This window comes from Vollenhovia emeryi, unplaced genomic scaffold (genome assembly GCF_000949405.1).
Source record: "Vollenhovia emeryi isolate VEMERY1.0 unplaced genomic scaffold, V.emery_V1.0 DF939165.1, whole genome shotgun sequence".
NCBI lineage: Eukaryota > Metazoa > Arthropoda > Insecta > Hymenoptera > Formicidae > Vollenhovia > Vollenhovia emeryi.
The window spans coordinates 215,478-238,560 of record NW_011967201.1 but is presented as its reverse complement, the minus strand read 5'-3'; the positions used below and the strand labels follow the sequence as shown (position 1 = coordinate 238,560).

The following is a 23,083-nucleotide window of genomic DNA, read 5'->3' as shown; positions in this document are numbered from 1 at the left end:
CTCTCCAAAAGCCAATCGCATGCATTATCACTGAGAACAGTTAGAAGAAAGTCCCCTATTATGGGATACGCTCATAAGACGAGATGGCGAAGCTTCTGCTAAATTAATAGGCATCATCTATTCGTTCCACCATGAATTCATTGCCCTTGGAGTAACATTTCTTTAGTGGAAAATTGATTGTTAGATCGCGTAATCGTTGCAAAAAAAACATTTGTGATTGACTTTGGACGTTAAAAACCTGCTATCTCATATTAGAATTGTTCTGTGCTATACTCGCAACTGTGAATATTCACTGTTTCCGGTGATAATCCACCGATTGGCTTTTAGAGAGCACTTGTCATTCTAATACAAAGTTGGCGACATAACAATACGTATGCAATGTTCATTCGGCACGAAGTATCGATTGGAACGAAAAGACGTTAGAATGTACATTCGAATCGCTGGAGTGACCGCTCGTGCATTGTTGACGCGACAAATCGTGTCACGGCTTGGCTATCCGCTATCCGCAGGATCAGAGACACCATTCGATTCCGCAGCGCGAAACACTCACGGTACGACGTTCTTGGCCTGACCCGAAACCCTGCGGAAATGCGGGCTATTCTCGCGCGAGACGCTCTCGAGACATCCTCACTATGCTACTGCCCAGCCAGAATGTTTGCGGCGGAAAAGAATCCTGTAGAATTCGCGAGGACAGGCGAGCGGCATCCGGCCGCAACTCGCGGGGCACGTCGGTGCAGCGCGTCGAAACAATCCGCCTGGAAGCCTAATTAAACTCCCGATTTCAAGTTTCAGGGGACGAGCTTCCAAGTATAAGGAATACAATAGTAGTCCAAGTATAAGGAATAGTGAAAGCAACGGCACACGACACTTTCCACCGGATTGCTCGCGATAAATCCTGATTGGTTCTCGTAAGCAATCCAGTAGAAAAAATAGCATCGCGTTCCGTTGGCTTAACTTAGTAATTCGTTCCGATGTGACCTCGTCTTTCGTACAAATAGATTCATTCTCTAAATCATCCACCCAGTAGTTTTATCGGATTTCCACCGGAATCCACGTGTTTTTCTCATGTTTCTAATATTATGCGACGTGACTTATCAGATAACGAAGCGACTTAAGAATATCAAGTTCTCTCGACGTCAATATCCCGGGGATAAGGTCCGCGAATTAAAATTCTCTTCCGCAAGGTATTGGTGTGATATCAAACAACGCAATTCGAAAGTACGCAATGCCCTGGCTGTCGGTATTAATATTCCAGGATTATCGCGGGCTACGTGTACCGGAATTTCGACGTGCCTCTCCGCGACATTGCGTCGCAAAAGCGGGTTCCCCTCGGCAAACTCGAACCCACGAAATCCACCAGCGACTCGTTCATTTCCGCAGAATTCCCCACGACATCGAAGTCCCCGTTGTAACGTGCGCAAGCATGCTGTTCTCTCCGTTCGCATTATCCGCGCGAGAACCAATTTCGTAGCCTAATTTCAGCCGGATTATCCCACGATAGCATCAGTGCATTACGTTCCACATTCAATGTAATTTTTACACTGACGTTATTCGAAGCAAAGCTTAACGCTTGAAAGGAGCCTTCGATTCCTTCTTCCACCGTGGGACATCGGGATACATTTTTATTTTATAACTTTGCGCAGCTAATGTCGTATAAATAATTTAAATTACATAATATATAATTTATGTATAATATAATATATATATTTAATTATTACACATTATACATATTAAACAGCATGTAATTTAAATTATCCATGCAACATTAACTACGTAATATTATTTTGCTTTATTATCACTGATAACTAAAATTAAGAAATAATGGCAGGCGAACCTGAAAATTTCAGTTGATCTTCTTCTTGCGATTTAGATCGTTATTTTGACTTGATAGGTGTTGTACGCGTGTGACATCGCGTGTGCGTAGACATCTTCTTCGCACTATCCAGCGACATTTCACGCTACGTCGAGCCTGCTGCTCGTTTGAAGTCTACGAAATTGGCTGCGCATCTCCGTTAACAGGCTCCGTCGCGAGAGACGACGGGATGAATTCTTACCCCACCCTTTGTGCCGCTTTTTTCTTCTCCCATTTATCTGTACGTACGCGTAATGTATACGATGGCACGAGCCCTTTAATTTTCTCGCCAAAGAGACGCAGCTCGGTACATCCGAATCAATATCCGAAATGTGAGATTCCTTGTTCTTCGCCGAAGTAGTTGCGACGATTTGTCTGATCGCTCGCCATAGAAGTTCCTGTACGAGCTTCTCGAGTTTAACAGTGGCGTTCGAACAAATTAACGGCTTAACGAATGGACTTCATGTTCCTTTGAAGCCGGCGAATGCGACTACGTGCCCATACCGCGTGATAAAATAGAAGGAGGCTTGAATTAATGCACCCTCGTTTACCGCTTTTATGTCGTGTCTTCCTCTTTACTCCTTTTGCTTTTGAACCCATGTAACCGTTGTCTTCGATCATTTGCAACAAGATCGAAAAGATTCGGCTTTTTTCACTTTTTACTGTAATTATTGATTCCAGTCTTCAATAGTAAGAACAGAATTCTATCTGATAGGTAAAAAGAAGACTCTAATTTAAGTGACTACAAATTATTCAAAGCTGTTTTTTATACTGAGCTACAATTCACTAACAAAACGCTTGTACCGTATTGATTTCTTTTCTAAAATTTACGTCAATTTAAGTTTGCATATAACAATTTGCATTTGGAATATTTCTTCAAAATCCACGGTTAGTTACGCTTAATTCTACACTTGATACAATACTCGAAACTACACTTAATTCTCTTCAATAGTAATTCGATAATATTTTTATCGCAAACAGATAATTTAATAAATTGCAAAGTGCTTATATTACGTTATATTATAATAATTACATACAATAAAGTCTACTTTCTACATTTAGCACGTGTTTAATTAACTACTGGTCGATTAAGCAAAAGCACTAAGTTTCAGAGAGTGTTATGTTGTTCATGAAACAAATGTGCAAGAAGCTATTCAAAGTATTGCTGATTTCGGCGATTCTCTTATCATCGCAACCGCTGTGGGTTGAAAAGACACTCCCCAAAGTGCTCTCGAAGATAGGAATCTACATTATTTATCTACGCAGCATTATTCTCTCCCTTTCCTCCCCCGCAATGGTAACATCCTGATATTTGCGACTTCTTCGCTATCGCCCTGATTATCGCGGGCGACAATCTCGAGTCGGGCAGCCTCTCAACGAAAATTTGTCGGAAACAGAGGCAGGATGTCGTTCGTCGACTCCCAAGTTTCGTTAATGTTCGCGAGGTTTCCGAAAAATTACCCGCTCTTCGGCTCCCTCGGCGCTGGGTATTTACGTGCCGGCCCCCTCGCAACTCGCTGCGGATGTACAAACATCCTGATGAGCAATCTTCCACGTCGAGCTTCCCACGTCGATCGCACGAACGACGGAGGCTCCAGGAGAAACCCGAATCTGATTCACTCTCGCGCTCCTTTGTCCCAACCTGCCCCATTCGTCCCTGCCTAAACCAACAGTATCCTTCAGCGCCTCCGCGCGACCCTTCTGTACACAGAGCCGAGTGTCTGGACGTGCAATTTGTAATTCCGGTGGAACTCATCGGAGGAGAACCGGCTTGCCGAAGAACTGCCGCTGCATAATTTGTAATTCCAAAGAGCACTAGGAATCTACGAAGCACTCGTGGGTGATGCGGTAAGAAAGGGCGAGCCGACGGTGAGATCGGAGAGGGCCGTCGATAGAAGAGACTGCGAATTCACTCTCTCCGAAATGTCGAGTGATTGCACTTTCAAACGCTCTCGATACCGACCCGTAAATGTATTAAATTAATAAATTCTTAACTGTCGTCAAACGCGGTATTCGACTTACCGCGATAGAAAATGGCGAGCGACGTGAGAGGCGTGAAATATTTACCGCATGCGCGACCGAGATTAATCTCAAACAGACTCCTCGCGTTATTCACCGGTGGAAGTTCTCATTTACTGAAGTAGACGCCGGTAGATTAAAGCATAATAACGAAGTAGTTATTCCGCGCGACCCGTCCTCCCTGGGGAGCCCCGGACGGAGAAGACGGAGGGGGTCTCGTCAAATTAGGTAGCGGACCCAGATTTGTTATTCAAAATTCGCGGAAAGGCGTCCGCCTGCTCGCGCTTCCGGCTACGTTCGAACGTAATTTCCGTTTCGCGTAGAGCTTTACCTTCGCGCAGCCAGGTCCGTCGTGTTTGTCAGGAAAGCGCGACGAACTTCATCTGACCCTCCTCCACCTCCCCCTACCCCTCCCCCCCCCGGAAACGCATCGCGCGTGCATATAAGACGACCGTTGCAAAAATGTGTTACCGTTTATGACGTAACGAGCATTTCACGGTGCACATTTAATAAGCTAAAAAATCGAACTGCCGTACACTACATTGCTGTGAGAAAACGAGAACCACGAAAACCACTTTGTTCATCTTGCATGAGAAAGCACAAGTCGCTCGTCGCTACTTCATGTCGCCTGTGCATTAAGTTTCTGCCTTGTCGAACAAATATTTCTAACATACGCAAAAATACGACCGATATATATCCAGCGATCGCGCAGTGACTTAAACGATACGCCAAGATTTTATTCCCGCGGTCTAGGCGCGATCTCTATTTCTTATTCCGCAACACAGAATTCTCCTCGCCTAATTACTTATTCACGTTAGGATTAACGTCGGCAACGGATGCCGCGGCGACCGCGGAAAGGGCGCGGGGAACGTCGCGGCATTTGCGTCACGAGACCGTAATAATATACGGCGAAGACATTTCCGTTCGCGGACGTTAACGCGAGCATCCGCGTCCGCGTAAACAAGAAGCGCGGAGAATGCACGGGCCCGCCTGCCTTAATTCGCGAAAGAGTTTTCAACCGCGGCCTTTGTTTCGCGGGACGCGATATTGCATTTCCATCTGGTGGCTGCCGACACGCGGAGATTTTCACGGACTCGTTACAGCCTCGCGTTACACGGCATATCCGAAAAGATAGCTCCCCTAGGTGAATGCAAACTTTTAAAGTTTACGCATACAAATGCGCACTCACCGCCTGTCACCGGCATGTGCTGAGTATAGTATAACTAGTGACCCACTCCGTCATTTGTTTGGTTTTGCATCGATCCCTTCTGCGCATCCGTCACTTTTCGGCCCAACCAATGAGATAAAAGTTGTGCGCGGTAGTGTAGCTTTGATGAGTACGTACACACACGCGCACAGACACACGCCGCTGGATTTGGGTCAAAAACATGGCGGAATACCACGTGATCGGGACCGAAAAATCAAAGGGCCGACAGAGAGTGGAGTTACACTATGGGATCGACGCAAAACCAAACAAATGACGGAGTGGACCTACTAGTTATACCATGGTGTGACTAGTACTATGGTATAACTGGTATTCATCAAAGCTACACTACCACACGTACAACTTTTCTTTCATTGGCCGAAACAATGTCGGACGCGCAAACGGGATCGACGCGAAACGCAACAAATGACGAGGTGGACCTACTAGTTATACTTTTGTTATACTATGTGCCGAGGCTGACGTATCCAACATCGCCTATATGTTCCTCCTTTCTTCGCCCGTGACAATGATCTCACAGCAAGAAATATCAATCCTCTCGCATCTCGTTAATCTGTATTAGCACTGGTGTTGACTTGCGTGTAAATTGATCCATTACACGTGGCTGCGAAGTGCGTGTGCCAAGTACGTACTTCGGGAACGAATTTATGGATCGGCTGCGAAATTGAAAGCGCGGAGGCGGAGAATTATTAGAACTCCCCCGGGATTATATGTGCGCTCGAGTATGTCCGCTTGCTCGTGACAGCCAGCCGCGAAGAGTGTGCAGCAAGAATTTGCAAATACCGCGAGGGCGGGCCGGTAATTTCGAGTGACTAGATTCACGCTCGCGCTGGGTGTACAGAGATTATTGCACTGAGCCAGATAGTCGTTGACGGACGAAAGCCGGGAAAAGCAAATATCCCAAACTCGGGGAAAATCGCACTTAAAATTATAACGAAAGCCAAGGACGTATAATAGTTATCGCGAGTGCAACGTGAAATAGAAAATTTAGATGTTAAATGCCACATAATTGCGCCATTTGTAATTTAGGCAGGGATCTGAGCTAAAATAGCATAAATTAACGTCAGAGCAAAAAGCGGATAGGAGAAAATTCTTAACTGAAATATACTCAAAATTCAATTAAAATATATTCTATTTTGACGGTGGAATATTAAGTGCAACATGCAAGCGCGAGTTTCTCGTTTTCATCAAGCCAACTTTGGAAAGCCACTTTTAAGTCAATTTAATAATAATTTTGTTGGATGTTTAGCAACAGATGTGTAAAGCAAAGCGCGATTGCTCGTTTTATACGCCAAGAACGACGAGAGACTAATCAGAGATCGATACGATAGAGTTTTCCTCCGTGTCTGACTAATAAGCGATTTTTCTACTGAACTAATCTCCCCGACGAGAAACCCCGCGCATTTAACGTCCTAAATAAAAGCATTGGCGGTGTATGTGTGTGTGTGTGTGTGTGTGTGTGTGTGTGTGTACTAAAACAGTAAAACAAATACGCATTAACCATGAAAATCTTTGGCAAACTCAATAGGATTCGTCCAATCGCTATTGACAATTGCTGCTATACGATCTTTCATTTTCGGTGAATGGGGTTCTCGATGGACCGTCACGCGATTGTGTTTTGCGCCGACACGTGCGCCCAATCGTCGAACCAAAGGTGAGAACCCTCTCTATAGGACAATATGGTACTTAACTGTGCGGCAAACACTCGACGCCTTTTACTGCGTTTGCGGCTATCTGCTGCATGGGAAAGTGCGGATGGACGAGTGCGCGATTGCGAGAGCGACAACGAGGCGCGTACAAGCAGAGCGTAGGAGCGAGAAAGATCGTCAGTCGAAAGGCCATAGGACGTCGATGTCGCGCTTCTATCGGGGGTGTCACGTTTCGCAGTATCAACAGGAAAAAAAAACACGGCACGCTCGTCCGTCGGTGTAGGAGCACTTCCGAATGAGTGAAATTCGACGTCCGATAGTTGACGATGCTTTCGCATCGACCATCGTGATTACGGCGGTCGACGGCAATGTGCTACGTGTCGCGCTACGACCCCTCCACTCCCTCCCTCGCTGTAGTTTTTTGCGTGTTTTAACCCCGTCGTTCGACCAAACGAGGAACCCGACCGGGAGAATTAAATCGTTCGACGCTCGCATTTTGAAAAAAAAAAAACAATTATCGTGGGGACGTGGCAGCGACGATTGTCGAGGTGCATACGCGAAACGATACAATTTCGATAGGACAGACAGGCAGAGTCAAGAAAATTAAATAATTCTTTTAAAAACTAATTATCGATAACTTGCTGAACGCAGGAGGATTAACTCTTTCGCTGAAATGGAATTCTAATAACAATGATTGACACGTCATTGTTATGCAAAGGATCGCGGACGACTACGATACGGCGGTAATCAGCGATGGTAAATACGTTACGAAACAGGATCAATTAGACGGGTACTTCGACGCGGAGGGAACGGTGTGTAAGTCGGCGCTTAAGAAAAATTTACCGCAACTAAATCTTTTTATATGGACGACGTGAGAGCGTAGGAGGAAGCTGGAAGCCGTAGCGGCGCGAAAGGCAAAGATTCGCACGAGTTTGGACTGCCTAAGCGCTTCTTAAAACTTCCCGTTCGTCGTAGCCGAGTGCGCTTTGCGAGAGCCGTGAGTGCAGTGGCTTTGGTTCAAGCGTCTGGACGACCCGGGCTCTTTCATAGGAAGTCTCTCTCTCTCTCTCTCTCTCTCTCTCCCTCTCTCTCTCTCTCTCTCTCTCTCTTCCTCTCGCTCTCCCCTCTCTCTCTTCGCGCCGCCGGTAGTACTCCTCTGTCGCTCCTTTGCCCGAGATGCCCGACCCTTCAACGTGCGAGGCGACGTATACGAGAGCGTGCACTCAAAAGTGTATTCACTCACGTAGACATCGGGATCTCGATGTCTTTACGCAAGCCGGGATGTAAAGATGCATTCACGCCAACGAGGATTCTCCCGGGATACCCGTTCCCGACGATTTACGGACGAAAATAAAAAAGGAGAATAAGGCTCTTAAGGATTTCTTGGACGCCCGTCAAAGATTCTTAAATTTCTGCCGAGAACTGCTTTTCTTTTAAATATTACGTTCTACTGTGTGTGCCTGACAAAACGCTAATGTCCTCTCATTTCCCATCTCCTCTCCCCCTCTCACAATTTCCCCCTCTTTGCTATGTTTTATATATTTATTTTACTCGTATGCAAGTATGTAACGCAAATTCGTTTCAATTAAGACAACAGTTTTAATTAAGGTTTATACCTTTTCCCCTAATACCTTTTTGTAGTTACTCAATAAGACACGATTAATTTTTCTTATGTATTCTTTAGCCTCTTATATTGTTATCTTTTGATGAAAAATAAACGTGATGTATATAGTTGTTATACCTCGTAATCAATTTATAAAACCCAACTTATAACTATACAGTTATTCGGATAACGAGTTTTCCAATGTTCCAATATCCGCAAGAACGGTAACACTTCCAGTTTCGTAGTAGTGAAGTAAATCTCGCGGAGTTTGAAGCATGACGATCCTTCACCTTCGACTACACTGCATCCCCGATGATAGGAGGTCATATGTTCCCCTGTCAAAGTTCAAAAGCTTCGATCCAACTTTGAAGTTTCATTGTCATCCATTACCGTTCAATCTGGGAGTTCTCTGGTGTGAAATCGCGACCGCAAAGAATGGCAAAGAAAACTTTCGATCGCAAACTTCAAATCGTTCGCAATTTAATATCTTAATGTTCTCGTGAATATTCATGTGTGATAACAATTATAGGAACTTGTCCACCCCTTGCGCTATTAGAAATTTTAGTAATAAGATTAACAATAAAGAGAGAAATTATTTCTTCGCAATTTAAAAGAAGAAAGATCTCCGTTTCTAATTTCCGTTCGTTTCCTCTTCGTGCATGCCTGCAAAGATCTCGCTACTCGGTAATCTATTAAAAGCTGAAGCAGAGCACCTATTGGGGCCGCGCACGTATACAGTCGACTGTACTACAAGACGAATATATCTTCCGTAAAGCTAAAGGATCTTTCTTTGTCAATGCCCCGAGGTCTGGTCTGACAATTCTATTCTCCGCGAGCTCGCGTTTTTCTGTTTTATCCAAACTGCAATCAATCGGCAAATCTTTTCTGCCGTCGACCACATCGGAGACGACTGACGGCCGAATATCACGACAGAATCAAAAAGCTTCCCCAACTTTACCGAAATGAAGCATCGTAAAAGACGAATGACGGAAATACTTCTTGGTAACAGTACAGAGTTGGCAATGCGACCCTTTCTCTCGAGCGTTCTAAGAGATACTGGCAGAAAAGCGCGTCGATTTATTTGACTCGCGAAATCGACGAAATCATTTACGTGGATTTATCCTGTACTTTTGTGTCAAATATGTAAATGACGGGGAATATTAAAAAATGCAATGCCGGATGGGATTACCGGAAGAACACTGGCTTATTATGCTCAGCGCCTCCCGCCGACTGCGATTAAAGATCTTTTAATTAAAGTCCAGACGATTTTCCATAAAGTTCCGACTTTTTCCTCGCGATTATTCGTCATTCGGAATGAAAAACTAAATTAGATCGCCGCGCGCGACAATACACCTATCGAATCGATCGGTCGCCTACGGAGTGCGTCTGCACCATAAGAATTAATTTAAATTCTTTTAATTAGACAAGAGCGCCGCTTCGGCGCTCGCAAACGTAGTTACGTTTTAATTACTTTTCTTCGAACAAAAAGACGCTATGACACGCAATCCAAGGAAAAAGAATAAGGTTGCGATTAGATCTCTGATTTAATTGATGGGCGCCGTAATGAGATTACACGCAATTCGATAGTTCGCGCTTTCAGTTGAAGAATTAAAAGATGAGAATTAAAATGTCTAATACAGCCGTTTGTCTTGATAGGCCAACGCGAGACGAATGGTTCGAGCACTCATCAAGTTGTAGATAAAAGAGAGCACCAAGTAATTGCATTTGCATATGAACTCTGCGACCCTCCGCGGCGCTCCCCGGTGCATCGATCCGCGCGGATGACCATACATATTGCATTTAAATAGAATTTTTGATAGATCTCTCCTCCGAGAATAAATGTGGCACGCCATAATGAACACCGATATGACAGGCAATTAAAAATAAATTATTTTATAAATCGATGCGATATATATCTTGGCTTTGCGCGCAATAAAAATCTACTTATCACCTATCAAAAGTAATGAGACTGGTATTACGTTGTTTCAGCAAGTCGTGACATTCCATGTAATTAAAAAAAAAAGCACTCTATTCGACGAAATCTATACGCTCTGTTGCATAAGACCTTGTTCGTGTTAGCGCTTTTATGAATGATGATTCCGTGTATATTCGTGGACGCACAAATGGTGTGCGTACGCTACAAGAAACGTGGCGTGTTCAACCGGGTTAATTGTATGTCAGGGAGAAAAAACGAGTTCGCGCGATAAGCGAGAGGCTCGGGAATACGCGGTAAAACGGTTTCGAGAGTCACGGTAAGCGACTGCGTAAATTTACAGCTCTCCGCGTGTACAGCGACGATTATTCCGATTGCGACGCAGATATTTCGAGAGCACATTTACTTACGCAAATTATTCCAATCGAATCCCGACCGCGGTACGTAAGTAATCGCGTAAGTAATATCGTGTGGACGCGAGCGTAATACGAAATTCGCAAGTGAAACGATACGTAAAATGGCGCTTACCCAAGCTGAATCCGGAATCCTTCACGTGGATGACCACCATCGGCATCAGTACCATCACAACGAGGTTTATGACGTGGAACACCATTCCCGTGCCGTGAGCTATGATATCCTGCGACAGAAAATAAAGAGATACAAGTTACAACAGGAAGTGGCTTGCACACAGTGCGTAGCACACAGTATCGCCGAGACGAAATAACGGCGAAGGAGCTGAAATGATGGACGGTATTTTGAGAGTAAATTCGGTACGAGCACTTTCTTTACAAATACAAACTCTTTACGTAATACAAGAACAAGAAATTTAACATATGCAAAACGTTAGGCACTCACATATTCAAAGAAATACGAAAAGTAGGAAGCCGTTCAGTGATGTAACGAATTTCACCCAGTTTAAAAACCTGACTAGTAAGTATTAATTATTCGTAATCGTAACAACCTATTCTTATAACGTGTCGATTTTGTCCTCATTTTTATAATTGTTTATAAGCTGTGGTCGCCTGTCAGCGATAAGTAACTTTCTCTCTCTCAGTTAAAGTAACTTAAATGACATAAAATCCAATTGATGTTTTGCAGAGAATCTAGTGTTATATGTAGCTTCTTTTAAAATTGTAAGTGTCAGGGCATTTATAGTGATATGCAAAAAACCGTAGAGAGGGAGGTTGAAGAGAGAGAGAGAGAGAGAGAGAATTACGATCTAGATATTTTAGTACTAGAATGTTCGTGTTAATCCCTAAAACAAACTATTAAATTATTGCACAGTGGTTATGGAACACATCGTATACAACTGCGAAAGATTATTCATTTAATAAGTATCCGTGTAAACAGTTTAATCCTATGAGAAACGTGCAAATGTTATGAAAGCGTGCAAAGATAGCGGAAAATTATTATGGTTATAAACTTGGCGCTGATATACATTAATAATGTTGTATTTCATTAAGTATACAATCATTTTTCTCTGTTTGAGTTTTCAATATGCTCAGTTGAAAACATATCAGCAGCGGGATGTAATCCCTTCTATGATGAAGTTTACTAAAGAACGTAAATGTTGCAACAGTAACAATAATTTAAACTCGTGTATTTTAATACAATAATAGACCAATGGAATTCAGTTATTACATTTTTAATTATTAACAATGCATTAGATTTCCATAATCGTACACGTAAAACGAAATCTTGTATAATAAATTCTTGATTCTTTGTAAAAATTGAATATTCATTTGCGTCACGAAGTGTCATAAATTAACGTATGAAAATGTATTTCTATTTAAGATTACTTTTCGATTCAGTATTACATATACAGGGTGTTCCACACTCGTAACTATAATTTTAATGATATATTCCTGACTAAAGAAATGAAAGGAAAAAGACGAAAGTATCGAGACTGCGATACATTTCAAATGGGAAGTGTTTAAAATAGACGAATCAAGTAGTCTAAAGTTCACGCTCCCTCAGAAAGGATTTCCGTTACTGAGATAAAAAATATTCCTCATGCATTTATATTTCTCTCACAACCTTATTAGTATAATAAAATCAATAAATCTTATTCTCCTCTATCGAATTAAAAAAGATTGACTTACTATATTGAGACAAGAGTAACTTACATATATCAGTTTATATATTCTTGCGTTTAGAATAAATTTTCCCTCCATCTTACAACGCACGAAGTTGGAACCACGATATTCGACAAAAGACGAATACATACTATCATTTTATTCTAGATTTTAGAATTTTTCATTTAAGATTAAAATATTCCTTCCCTATAAGAAATCTGATTGGCACTACATCAATCATATTTTCTGATATATGGAAGTGTAATATTATAATATCGGACCTGGAAATTTTTTCTATGTGTGCGCGCTTAGAAATGATATATCGAACAGTAATAAGGGTGATTTTGCTCTTAAAGTTATCCGTGACATTTTATGGGTATCAAGCTTGTTATAATTATTACTTTTAATATCATAGATCGTAATATTTTTACGTGATTTTGATTATCAGTATACAGTGCAATGTACTTATGTTTAAATATGACTCAACTAATGACATCAACATTACTGTACACATAGTTACTTCCATCTTATAAGAAGTCAGCAGGGGTGCAAGAACATCTTTACCACCGTGCGATGTACTGTTCCTGAACGTGCAATCTTTATCTGACTCGTCTGCTGTAAATTTCTATTTAAACAGTATCACAATCCCGACAGTCCTGTCTTACAACCTTCGTTTTATTTTTTGCTCAAGAATATGTCATTGAAATCACAGTCATGCGCTGTGGCAAATCCAGTATACAAAACGAAAAGTAGAACGGAGCTATTTCGCTCAGTTAAAGAAAAATTGGATAAAAAGTTTTCGAAACACAAAGCCATGATACAAAAAGCCTCTCTCTGACTTGAAAATTGAAAAGCCCCTCTATATCTTGAAAATCTTTTATCCGAATCTTTTTTCAACTGAGCGAAATAGCCCCGCTCTATTCTATGCGGCGTCTAAAAAGACTTTAGCCACTTTAGCAAAGGGCAAAATTATAAAGAGCATGCCTGAATAAAATTACTACGAATACGTAAAACGTGAGATTACTACGCGAGATTAATTATCAGAACAAAGTGCGCTACAAAGGAGGATATAAATCACAGTCGTCACAGCGCTCACAATATTGAATCGCGGTATTTCACTCGTACGATAGCGCAGTTGGCCGCTGTTATAGGATTCAATAAAAAATTACACACCCGTCCGGGACAAAAGGTTAATTATTTAAACGCGCTGTCGGACCCGTTTGACAAAGTATCGCGTGAGCGTGATTTATCACCGGCAAGTTATTATGGCGCGGAAACAAAACGCCGACGCTCGTGGTGAGAAACACTCGCCCGTCCGGAAAATATTTCGCTTCCGCATCGCGCACTGCAGACCCGGTTGTAAAAAAAGCTCCTCGTTTTACACTCTCGCACTTCGCGAAGTTTTGTATCTCAAGTAATTACCCTTAAAGACTAAGGGTACATTTCATAAAGAATGCAGTTTTACAGTTTCTTCGGAACTCAGACGGTGAAGAATGCACGGGAGATCCTCGGAAGACCGTTAGAAAGAAATTCCTGCGTCGGAAGCGTATTGTCTGTCGAATCCCGTAGTAATTAATGAGCTTGTTAGAAAAGGCGAGGATTAAAAAGATCCGCGATGTGCAATATTAGAATTGGTCTTAATATGTGAGTCGCAACTTTGTTAATTATTTAAAATGCAGCTTTGAAAACTTTAAAAATTAAAATTTTAACAAAAAAGAAACGAAAAATACATAAGGTACACATATCCAAAATAATAAAACTAGAAGGATATGTAAACGGGTAAACAGTATCACGCGGTTGAAAATTAAAATCCACTCGTGAGAGATCATCCAGCATCCGAACGAAAACATGGAAAACAGAAAGCACGTTTTCCGGTCAAATATTTACCGAGCGCTTGACCCAATTATGCCGCACAAAAGAATACCATAAATTTGATACGGAAATAGGCGCGTACTGAACGCTTAAAAATTTATTGTACGATATTGTACGTTTTCGTATAAATACAATGAAATTAACACAATTCTTGTATTCCTTTGATCCACGTCCAATATCGCGCGGGTAAAATTTTTAATTAATGACAAGAATTTATTAATACGTATTGTTTTCAACAATATATAAATTGTTGAGATACATTTTCAAGTTCACATTGTTCTAACGTTATTTGGTTAAATTTATAACGAAACATAATCATAGTCATTTAAAATATTTATTCACGTTATCTGTACTAAAGCTGCACAGGAAAGGAAAATATTCTTCTTTTGAAAATATGTTTAGTTTCAGCGTGAAAATCTCGACATGGGATTATATTGCGGCGAAGGAAGAAAAACTTACTTGAATGAAGCAATTTTATATAATCCAATCAAGAAAAATGTATACTTATTATTTAAGAATAATTTTCTTGAACGTGGAAAGGAAACAATATTGGATAGAAAATATTTATCGTCAAAATAATTATGTGTATTCTTGAAGTGACAATTACAGTATTCAAATAAGACTGTAATATTGTTGGAATGTCAGATTATTAAATGCTTCGAAGAAGATTATAGATTGTTGCGTACATACAAAGCAATAACGCGTCAATTTTAGTGCATATAAAGAATAAATTTGACACTTTTTTTCTGTGCAAGTGCAAAGCACAAATGCTAAGTAAAGCCCAGACATTATGTTCCGAAAATGGATACATTTATCGTGAAAGTCGTCATCGTACCTTCTACTCCTAACGCGCAGCATATCATTGTCGCGGTTGACGTGGCGGTTAAAAAATGCAGCTCGCAAACGAATATAGCCGATAAGTTTTCCATGCTGTACGATAGCTGCGCGTTTAAATTATTAAACGATACGAATTGCGCGTGCGGGTCGCATAATAAAACTCGACAATTTCATTCGAATAAGCGCGATCATGTAAATGGCCGGGTAAAATACACGCGAAAACGGGAGCATAAGTTATCTGCGCGCGATATGTTAGTTCTGAGTATTAATTTGCTATATATTATTCATACGGGGCTGCGCGCCTCGCGCTGGCCGAATTATACATACAACGTTGTAATTATGCGTTCGTCATTAGCCGAATTATTAGTCGATTAGCGGCCGACGATTAATCAGTGAGTGGTAATTATTGCGTGCGCTGGCGGGGGCACGCAATATCGGCAGCATTTGTATGTCAATGGGTTTCAGAAAAGGAGATCGGCAAATCGAGTTCGACGCTCGGGCGGACATTGTGAATTGTATCGAGTCGATTATACATCACGTTAAGTAATTGCGTATTCACGATAGCATTTATATATTGTCGCACTCCACATATGAGAGAATACTAATGCGAATACGAATTGATACGCGTCCTTGCCAAAATTAATTATTCCCAACAGCTTGACAGCCTGCCGTTTTCGATGTTGTTATCTTGCTGATTTGTTTCATAACGCGAAAAAAAAACCAACAATCGCAAATTTACGCCACCATCCACGTATTACTTTAATTTGCGGCAACTTTTCCACTCACATTCGATTGTCGCGGGATTACCATTAGCCATGCGACGTAATTAGGTAGCGCATTACGTGGTTTAGCGTTTATGACGGACCAGTAAGGGAATGCGTAATGATTACACAACGGGGACGGCTCGTTGTTAATTCGCGTGATGGCCGGAATCGATTCGACGACTTCACGCTGCGACGATAATCGGACCCGTTTCTACGGCCGGCGATCACCTTTACGACATGGCGATAAGGGAGCAGTGTGCGAGAGATTCGATGTTAAAACCCCTGCCGGTATTATCGGTGCAGATAAAACACTATGTATGGCACCGTCGACTTTCGCCGTCGACACCGGGAAAAATATCGCCGCGCTTATCTGTCGGCCGAGGGATCGTCAAATCGATGGAATTGATTCGTCCGCAAACTTCAGTCAAGCTACGACCAATAATCTGTGCTACACTGACTGCAGCAGTATTCTAAGACATAATCGTCCAACCAAAGGGATAGTAAAAAAACGTCCGTGTCGGAACGCGATGCTCGATGATGTAATTAATCGTAGAAGGGCGTCGTCAAGGTCTCATCTTTAATGAGAAAAATTGCGACGCAGAATTTTATTATGTCTCGAACAAGCTAGTTTTACACCATATTTTTATCGATGCAATTTATCAATAATGAATTATGGTATTATGTAACCTTCGTGAAAGAGCGTCCAAGCTGATAAAAAAGTAGAGTTTTCAATATTTTACGATAAAACGTATGGACATAATGCGACAAATATATTCTTCATCGTGGCAGATTAGAATAGTTCGTAAAACAAAATATACTTTTCTTATTGCCGCGGACAGCAATGTTTCAGAATATTTCACAGAGGTGGACTCGACAGTTCATCGACAGTTCACCGAGCGAGAGCTCGAGGAAGGGTAAAATGCAATAAATGTCTCCCCTGATAGTGTTCCAGCACTTTTCTCTGGAAGTTGTAGAAAGTTACTTGTCGCGAGTTCCCCATATCATTATTATTTAGTTCTCCGTTCCTGTATAAAAAAAAAGAAAAAGAGATAGCCATTCGGAGGTGAAAAGCGCGCAATGTATCTCTCAGTCCCTCGTGTTTATTTCTCTTTGACTTTGTCTTTCCCTTTATTTTTGGTCGCTCTTCGACGCTCACCGTGGATACTGCAAGAAGCGAAAGAGCGCAGATAACTTCTCTTCCAGTCAAGAATTCTCTCTCTCTCTCTCTCTCTCTCTCTCTCTCTCTCTCTCTCCCCCCCCCCCTCTCTCGCTTTTGATTATCTAGGATTTCATATAGCGAAACTCGAACGCGTTTATTTTCGAAGAACGCCAACGAATTTAACAGACTGCAATTGCCTGCTTATTATTCAAGTCTGATTTCATGAATTTATGTTAAACAAAACTGATTCGTGTAACTAGCGTATAACTCGCTACACTTCGTGTAACTAGCGTGTAACTAGCATGTATTTTTAAAAAGGCATATATACAGAAATTTTTAGAGATATTTAAACAAGTGTTTTTTAATTATACAATCGGATTTATATTAATAATAAATATGATATCGGGACAGGTAATATTTTCTCTTAGGTACAACGTTTTGTTTTTTAATATCCTTTCCCTCCGTGATCATTTGTAATCAGCATTTAAGATACGCGTTCGTAACTTTGAATAAAACACGACATCAGGGTAGATTAAAAACTCTGCGAGTGATTACAGCGCTTATCTCATCGACTACGTAACGAGAATAAATAAATTAATCACACGCGAAATTTCACAAAGCTGTTACTGATGCAACCTCGTCGATTTTTTTATTTCCAATCGATACAATGCAAAAGCGTCGACGCTATTAGGGGCGATAAATTACAATGTAACGCCTCCCTTGTCGAACGAGCTGCGGTATCGCGCGACTATCGTTCAGTCGATTACCCGGATATTGGATTTGCTCACTTTCCGCTCGCACGACCCTTATACATATGTATACCAAAATATTTGGAAGAAAAATTCACTCACCACAGACAATCCCTTCTCGATCAGCAGACAAAGGCCCACCGGCACGGTAGCATCTGCAAAACAAATAAAACGAAAGGGGTTGGTTATCGATCATACAGCTTTACGTCGCTTTCCCTTCGCGAATTTGTCGTTCCCTTCTGTTCTCGCGCTCTCGTTCTCTTCTTTTCTCGCTTTTTCCTTCCTCTTCTCACTCTTTTAAAACCGGCCGAACGTCGAAATGTGCAGTCGACCGATCCCGGCCGAGGGGGTTGAAGAGAGGAAGCGACAAGGGCTTGTCACTCGGAGATATAGAGTGACGATATAGAGTGAGAGAAAGAGGAGGAAGAGGTGGCGACGCGAGAGGAGAGGCGAGCGTGGCGAAGGCTGCGCAGCGAGGATAAACGCTGCCGGTGATCGAGAGCGACGCTCTCGGTGCGTTCGGTAGGGAGGACATAAAAAAGGGAGGAAGAGCCGATATCGAGCTAGCAGCGACGAAAGCGTCTCGTCGATAAATCATCCAAAATAGCACTCGATATAAAGCGGAAGTACGATTGGGCGCCGCGTACGCCGAGCCCGACGCGCACCCGGAGCTCGTGGAAAACAATATCGTCCTTGGTCCCAATTCGACGCAATGAGAACGAAATGCATTTATTCGTCTCAATTTTTTATCGCAGAATCGCCTGCGTTTTGCTGCTGTCTTGCGAATCGGTATGCAAAGAATTTTTCGAAATTTCAAAAACCCAAGCTATGGGATCTGCCATTGTGGCTTTAATTGATGAGGCGACAGCAGATTTTTGGAAATTTTTCATTTACATGACTTTAACTAAGAAGTCACTACAAATTAATAATTAAATAACTTCCGGGATAGTTCAATAAAAGAAACTATCATTATTTATATTCTTAATTTTTCTCAAAATCTACTTCGAGTTGTTTCGTAATTTAATTCGATCAGTTTAATTCATGCACAATACCGACGAATTCATGAAAAAGTTTCTAATACTCAACTATTCTGAATTGTATAATTAAGAAGACGGAACATTGCGAATCATCCTAATCTATGTGTGAAAAAGAATCGCGGCGGAAAGAAAAATGTATTTATGGATCATAGTAACTATGGAGACGATATCCGATTATACACTTCGCACTTGTAAGCGAAGAGCTGCTATTCGATATTAAATCGGATTCGCATCGTATACGAAATTACGTTCGAGCGGGATTATTCAGGTATCGATCCTAACAGCGGGATTTGACGAAACACGAAATTTCTCTTTTATTTTTACGCCGCTCTTCTTATCGTTTTCCGCAATCGTTCCCAGAATCGAGAGCGCTCGGACGCGCTTTCGAAGATTACGTGGGTTTTCGGCGTGGATGGGCCATACGATAGCGGTCGTTGTAGCCGGTAAGATTTCACCGCGAGAGTGGTTCGTCGTATTCTTCGAAGTATCGTCCGCTCCGGGATAAAATATGGGCGGAACTTAAATAAGTTTAAGAGATGCAACCGGATGATAGGCAAACTCGCAGAATTGGGAACCGCGAAAGCATCGCGTCGAGAAGATCCGCGCGAAGAAATCCGGAAATGCAGCATTCGCCTGCGGCATCAAAGATTTTGATAGTACAAGTTATGGCATCTTAATGAAAACATTGGCTGCATTTCCGAGATATCTAATCCTCTCGAGACGCCGAGGAAATACATTAATATACATTGTGACTACAGTTTATTATTTCAGGAAAATTTTCATTTAAAAAGCAGATATGTTAGTTATTCCTTTAATAACGAAGTGAAAATGTATTGTTCCTATTTTTGGAATACTACACGGAAAGAATTTTCTCTTAAAATTTATTCTGAAAATCGTGTAACTGTGGGACAACGTAGCATTTAGAACTTTATAAGAGTTTTTTGAAATTTTACCATACATTTTACTACTAATTATATTTACAATATTAGTACACATTTTACTAGTAAAATGTATGATAAAATTCCAAAAGACTCTCATAAAATTCTCCGAAATGCCATGTTGTCCTACATGATCTTCGGGATAAATTTTCAGAGAAAATTCTCTCCGTGTATGGACCTGAGTGCAAATATTACAATTAATTATTTCCCACATTTCTGAGCATTACAAAAATAATTTAGCTTTACACATGTGCGATGAACAATGAGGGCATTTCATGAGATCTTGATACAAGAAACGCTACTATAAGATATAGGCCAGACGCATAATGCCCTGCATAATTAAGTCATGTACTACTACACGCGAGTATCATATGTTACAATAGTAATCTTACGCGTATTTTTGCCTCTGCAGCTGTTATTAAGTAGGTACGTGAGCGTTGCGCTGAGTCCTGGTATGCTAATCCCAAATTAATTTTAGTTAACAAAGAAAAGAAGTCGCACGCTAACGCGTGCGAAATGTAAATCAGGCAATTAAGAATGCATTAGTCACAATTAAAGGCACTACAATAATTTCTGCGCCGTGTAAACCCTCGTCCCCTCCCTCTCTGTCATTCCACTGGAAACCCAAGTCACTCTAACGATTGATAGAATTGTTCAGCTGATGAAACGAACGTTTCGATCTACTGCAGGATTTACCGTAAAATGAGATGCAAAATTAATTGCGAACGCATCACGCACAGGTTACGATGAATCGAGGGCAGCTATTGTATTCTTTCAGTCAATCGAACGACCGACTGGAAGCTCATTCGCGACTTTAGTATTTTGCGATGTACCTCGATATGGCGCTATTATCACTTTACAGCTCAATAAACATTTTCACGTTTTCTCGACGAATTTCTACGTTAATTTGATTTATGGCAACAAATGTTACGCAAGAGGATTATCAGATCAGTTTTCACGTTGTCTACGCGTACGTGCGTGGAAATTTGCATCAGTGTCAATACATTCCGCTGTTATGTCATACCGTGGTAACAAATGCATTATGAAAAATGATTATTTGTGAAAAATGTGCCGAACAAGAGCAATAAATGAAACGTTAATACCTTTCACGACCAATGCATAATATATAAGCGTACCTACATTATTTATTGTCGTGTGCGCAAATGTTTTTTTTTCAACTTTCTATCTATTATGCCAGTTTTCATTCGCTTTGCGAATCTCATTGCCGAACGTGTAGTATAAAGGGAAATTCGAGACTGGGCCGTTTCGGGGAGATAGGCGAAAGTTAAGCGACGATTGTTACAGCTCGCGTCAAGTAATTACGAACCCTTTGAATTCGAATACGCTGCGCGAGCCACCGCTGCTTTTTGGCCTCGACAGGGACGATTCGTAGGGCCGCTTTTTCGAGCAAATTACGAGCGCGCGGCCGTACGGGAGAAAAAGCGCGGAGGCGTTTATTCGGTGAATTAAGCGCATCGTTCAAAGTGCATAAAAGCGTCCGGGAAATTGGAAGCACAGCCGCTTTGATAAGAGGATTGAAATAAAGCGACGAAAACAATCCCTTTAGCTCAACCGGTGAATAAGACACGCCAATGAAAATACTTTGTGATCGCGTCTTTACGTAACGCTCGACATACGCGAGACAGAAAGGAGAATAAAATTTGAACAAGCTAAAAATGTTTTAAACACCGAATACCCGAGTCGAAATTTTGGCCCTATGTTGAACCTTTAATTCTATTATATAGTAGGACCTAGGACAGTAAAAGAGGTCGAACTGCAAGTACAAAATTTACTCCTACTTTAAAACTGATGTCGGAGGTTTCTACTTTTGCCAATTTAGCATTAAAGTAGGTCCTTTTACGTAGGAGCTAAAGTAAATTTTTAGAAGGGAGGAGTAAAAAATATAATGTCATCAAAGTAGGTTATTGCCGGTCTATGTAGGTGTATAGATCAGCTAAGTAGGTGTAAATTATCCTTAAAAGTGTCCAAATAGTACCGAAATTTCGACTCGGGTACGCGAGTTATTTTAACAAGTTTGTCCAATAACATTTGTAATAGCAATGAGTTCGCCTCGCGAGAAATAAAATTTTATATAACACGCCTGAAAAATTTCAAAATAAAATCGTCATTACGTTGTCTTTTGTCGCTCAAAAGGTTCGACGATTTCAAGAGATCTGCCGTCCGTAAAACTTTCGGTACGAATTGTCGTTACATCTCGCCCGAAACGTAACTTGCAAATCCTTCTGATCTATGCTCAAAAGTCCAGGGACAAAGCCCGGAAAGCCTCGCGAGGCACCGAAATTTCTCTCGACTTTCTCATAGCGGGATAGGCGCTGGAATATTTACGCGAAAGCGAAAACTGATGGTGAATGCGGGGCATCATACCGCTGTCGGAATATTGATAAAGCGGAAAATGTATCAGTTTCGGTGTCTGGCACTCCAACGTTGACGTTAATTAATGAAAACAAATGACGTCTGTCTCATATTTCAGAATACCTCCTACGACGTTCCCCCTTCGTTCGTGTATCTTTTTACCGTTCGACGTTACGCCGGCGAATAGGAGATTCAAAAAGGGATTTGAAGTCAGAGGTAGGATGAGAGGGAGAGGGAGAGAGAGAAAGAGAGAGGAACGACGGGGAATGTATAAACCCAGCTGATGTCGAGCACGGCTCGCTAATAGATATTAATGGAACCCTTTTCGTCGTGGAAATTCGCCCGGTTTTTCACACTAACCGCGGGGCATGATCGCGAAAGCTCTCAGAGCTCGCTCCGGCCGAGAGAAATTATACGAGAAAAAAATGGCTTTGACGAGGGGAGGGGAGGGGGTACGAGAGAGCGGGGGTTAATGGTCCACGGGCAAATCGCGCCTAGCAAACCGAGCCGCGGCGATTGCGTCGCGTAATTTCGTCAGGGACGCATGCATTTTTTCTTTGATCGCCTTAAACTCCATTTGATACCCCGAAAACAAAGTTTCACGTGTGACGAGTTTGTCTCGCGACGGATACGGGCTGGATTTACGAATGATGGACGATCACCATTAAAACGATACGCCGATTTCGATGCTGCATTGCGCGGCCGACCTGCGAGTGCGTTCTATTGCACAAATGCCGGAGAACGTCAGCGTCGAAAAATCGATGAAATATTTCGGTCTGTTTGACAGCGCGCTTGTTTATTCTTAGTGTTTGCAGTGCAGTACGTTATAAGATCCAATGTGAAAGTAAACAAGAGTTATCGACCCAACAAAAGACCTTTTGACGAGGGAAAAAATCATTTTACCGTGCACCAAGGAAGAGAGAGCGAGAGCGAGAGAGAGAGAGAGAGAGAGAGAGAGAGAGAGAGAGAGAGAGAGAGAGAGAGAGAGAGAGAGAGAGAAG

General features: G+C 41.8%; 1 protein-coding gene across 1 annotated transcript in view; it reads right to left on the bottom strand.

The window, feature by feature from the left end:
* LOC105564389 (diacylglycerol O-acyltransferase 1) overlaps positions 1–23,083 on the bottom strand; it is a 114,238-nt gene that overhangs the window by 47,717 nt on the left and 43,438 nt on the right. Inside the window, exons 4-5 of the mRNA XM_012016713.1 lie at positions 17,837–17,889; positions 10,807–10,915 (exon numbers count right to left, since the gene is read on the bottom strand). Coding sequence (XP_011872103.1) covers positions 10,807–10,915; positions 17,837–17,889 — 162 coding nt within the window. The remainder of the gene's footprint in view (positions 1–10,806; positions 10,916–17,836; positions 17,890–23,083) is intronic.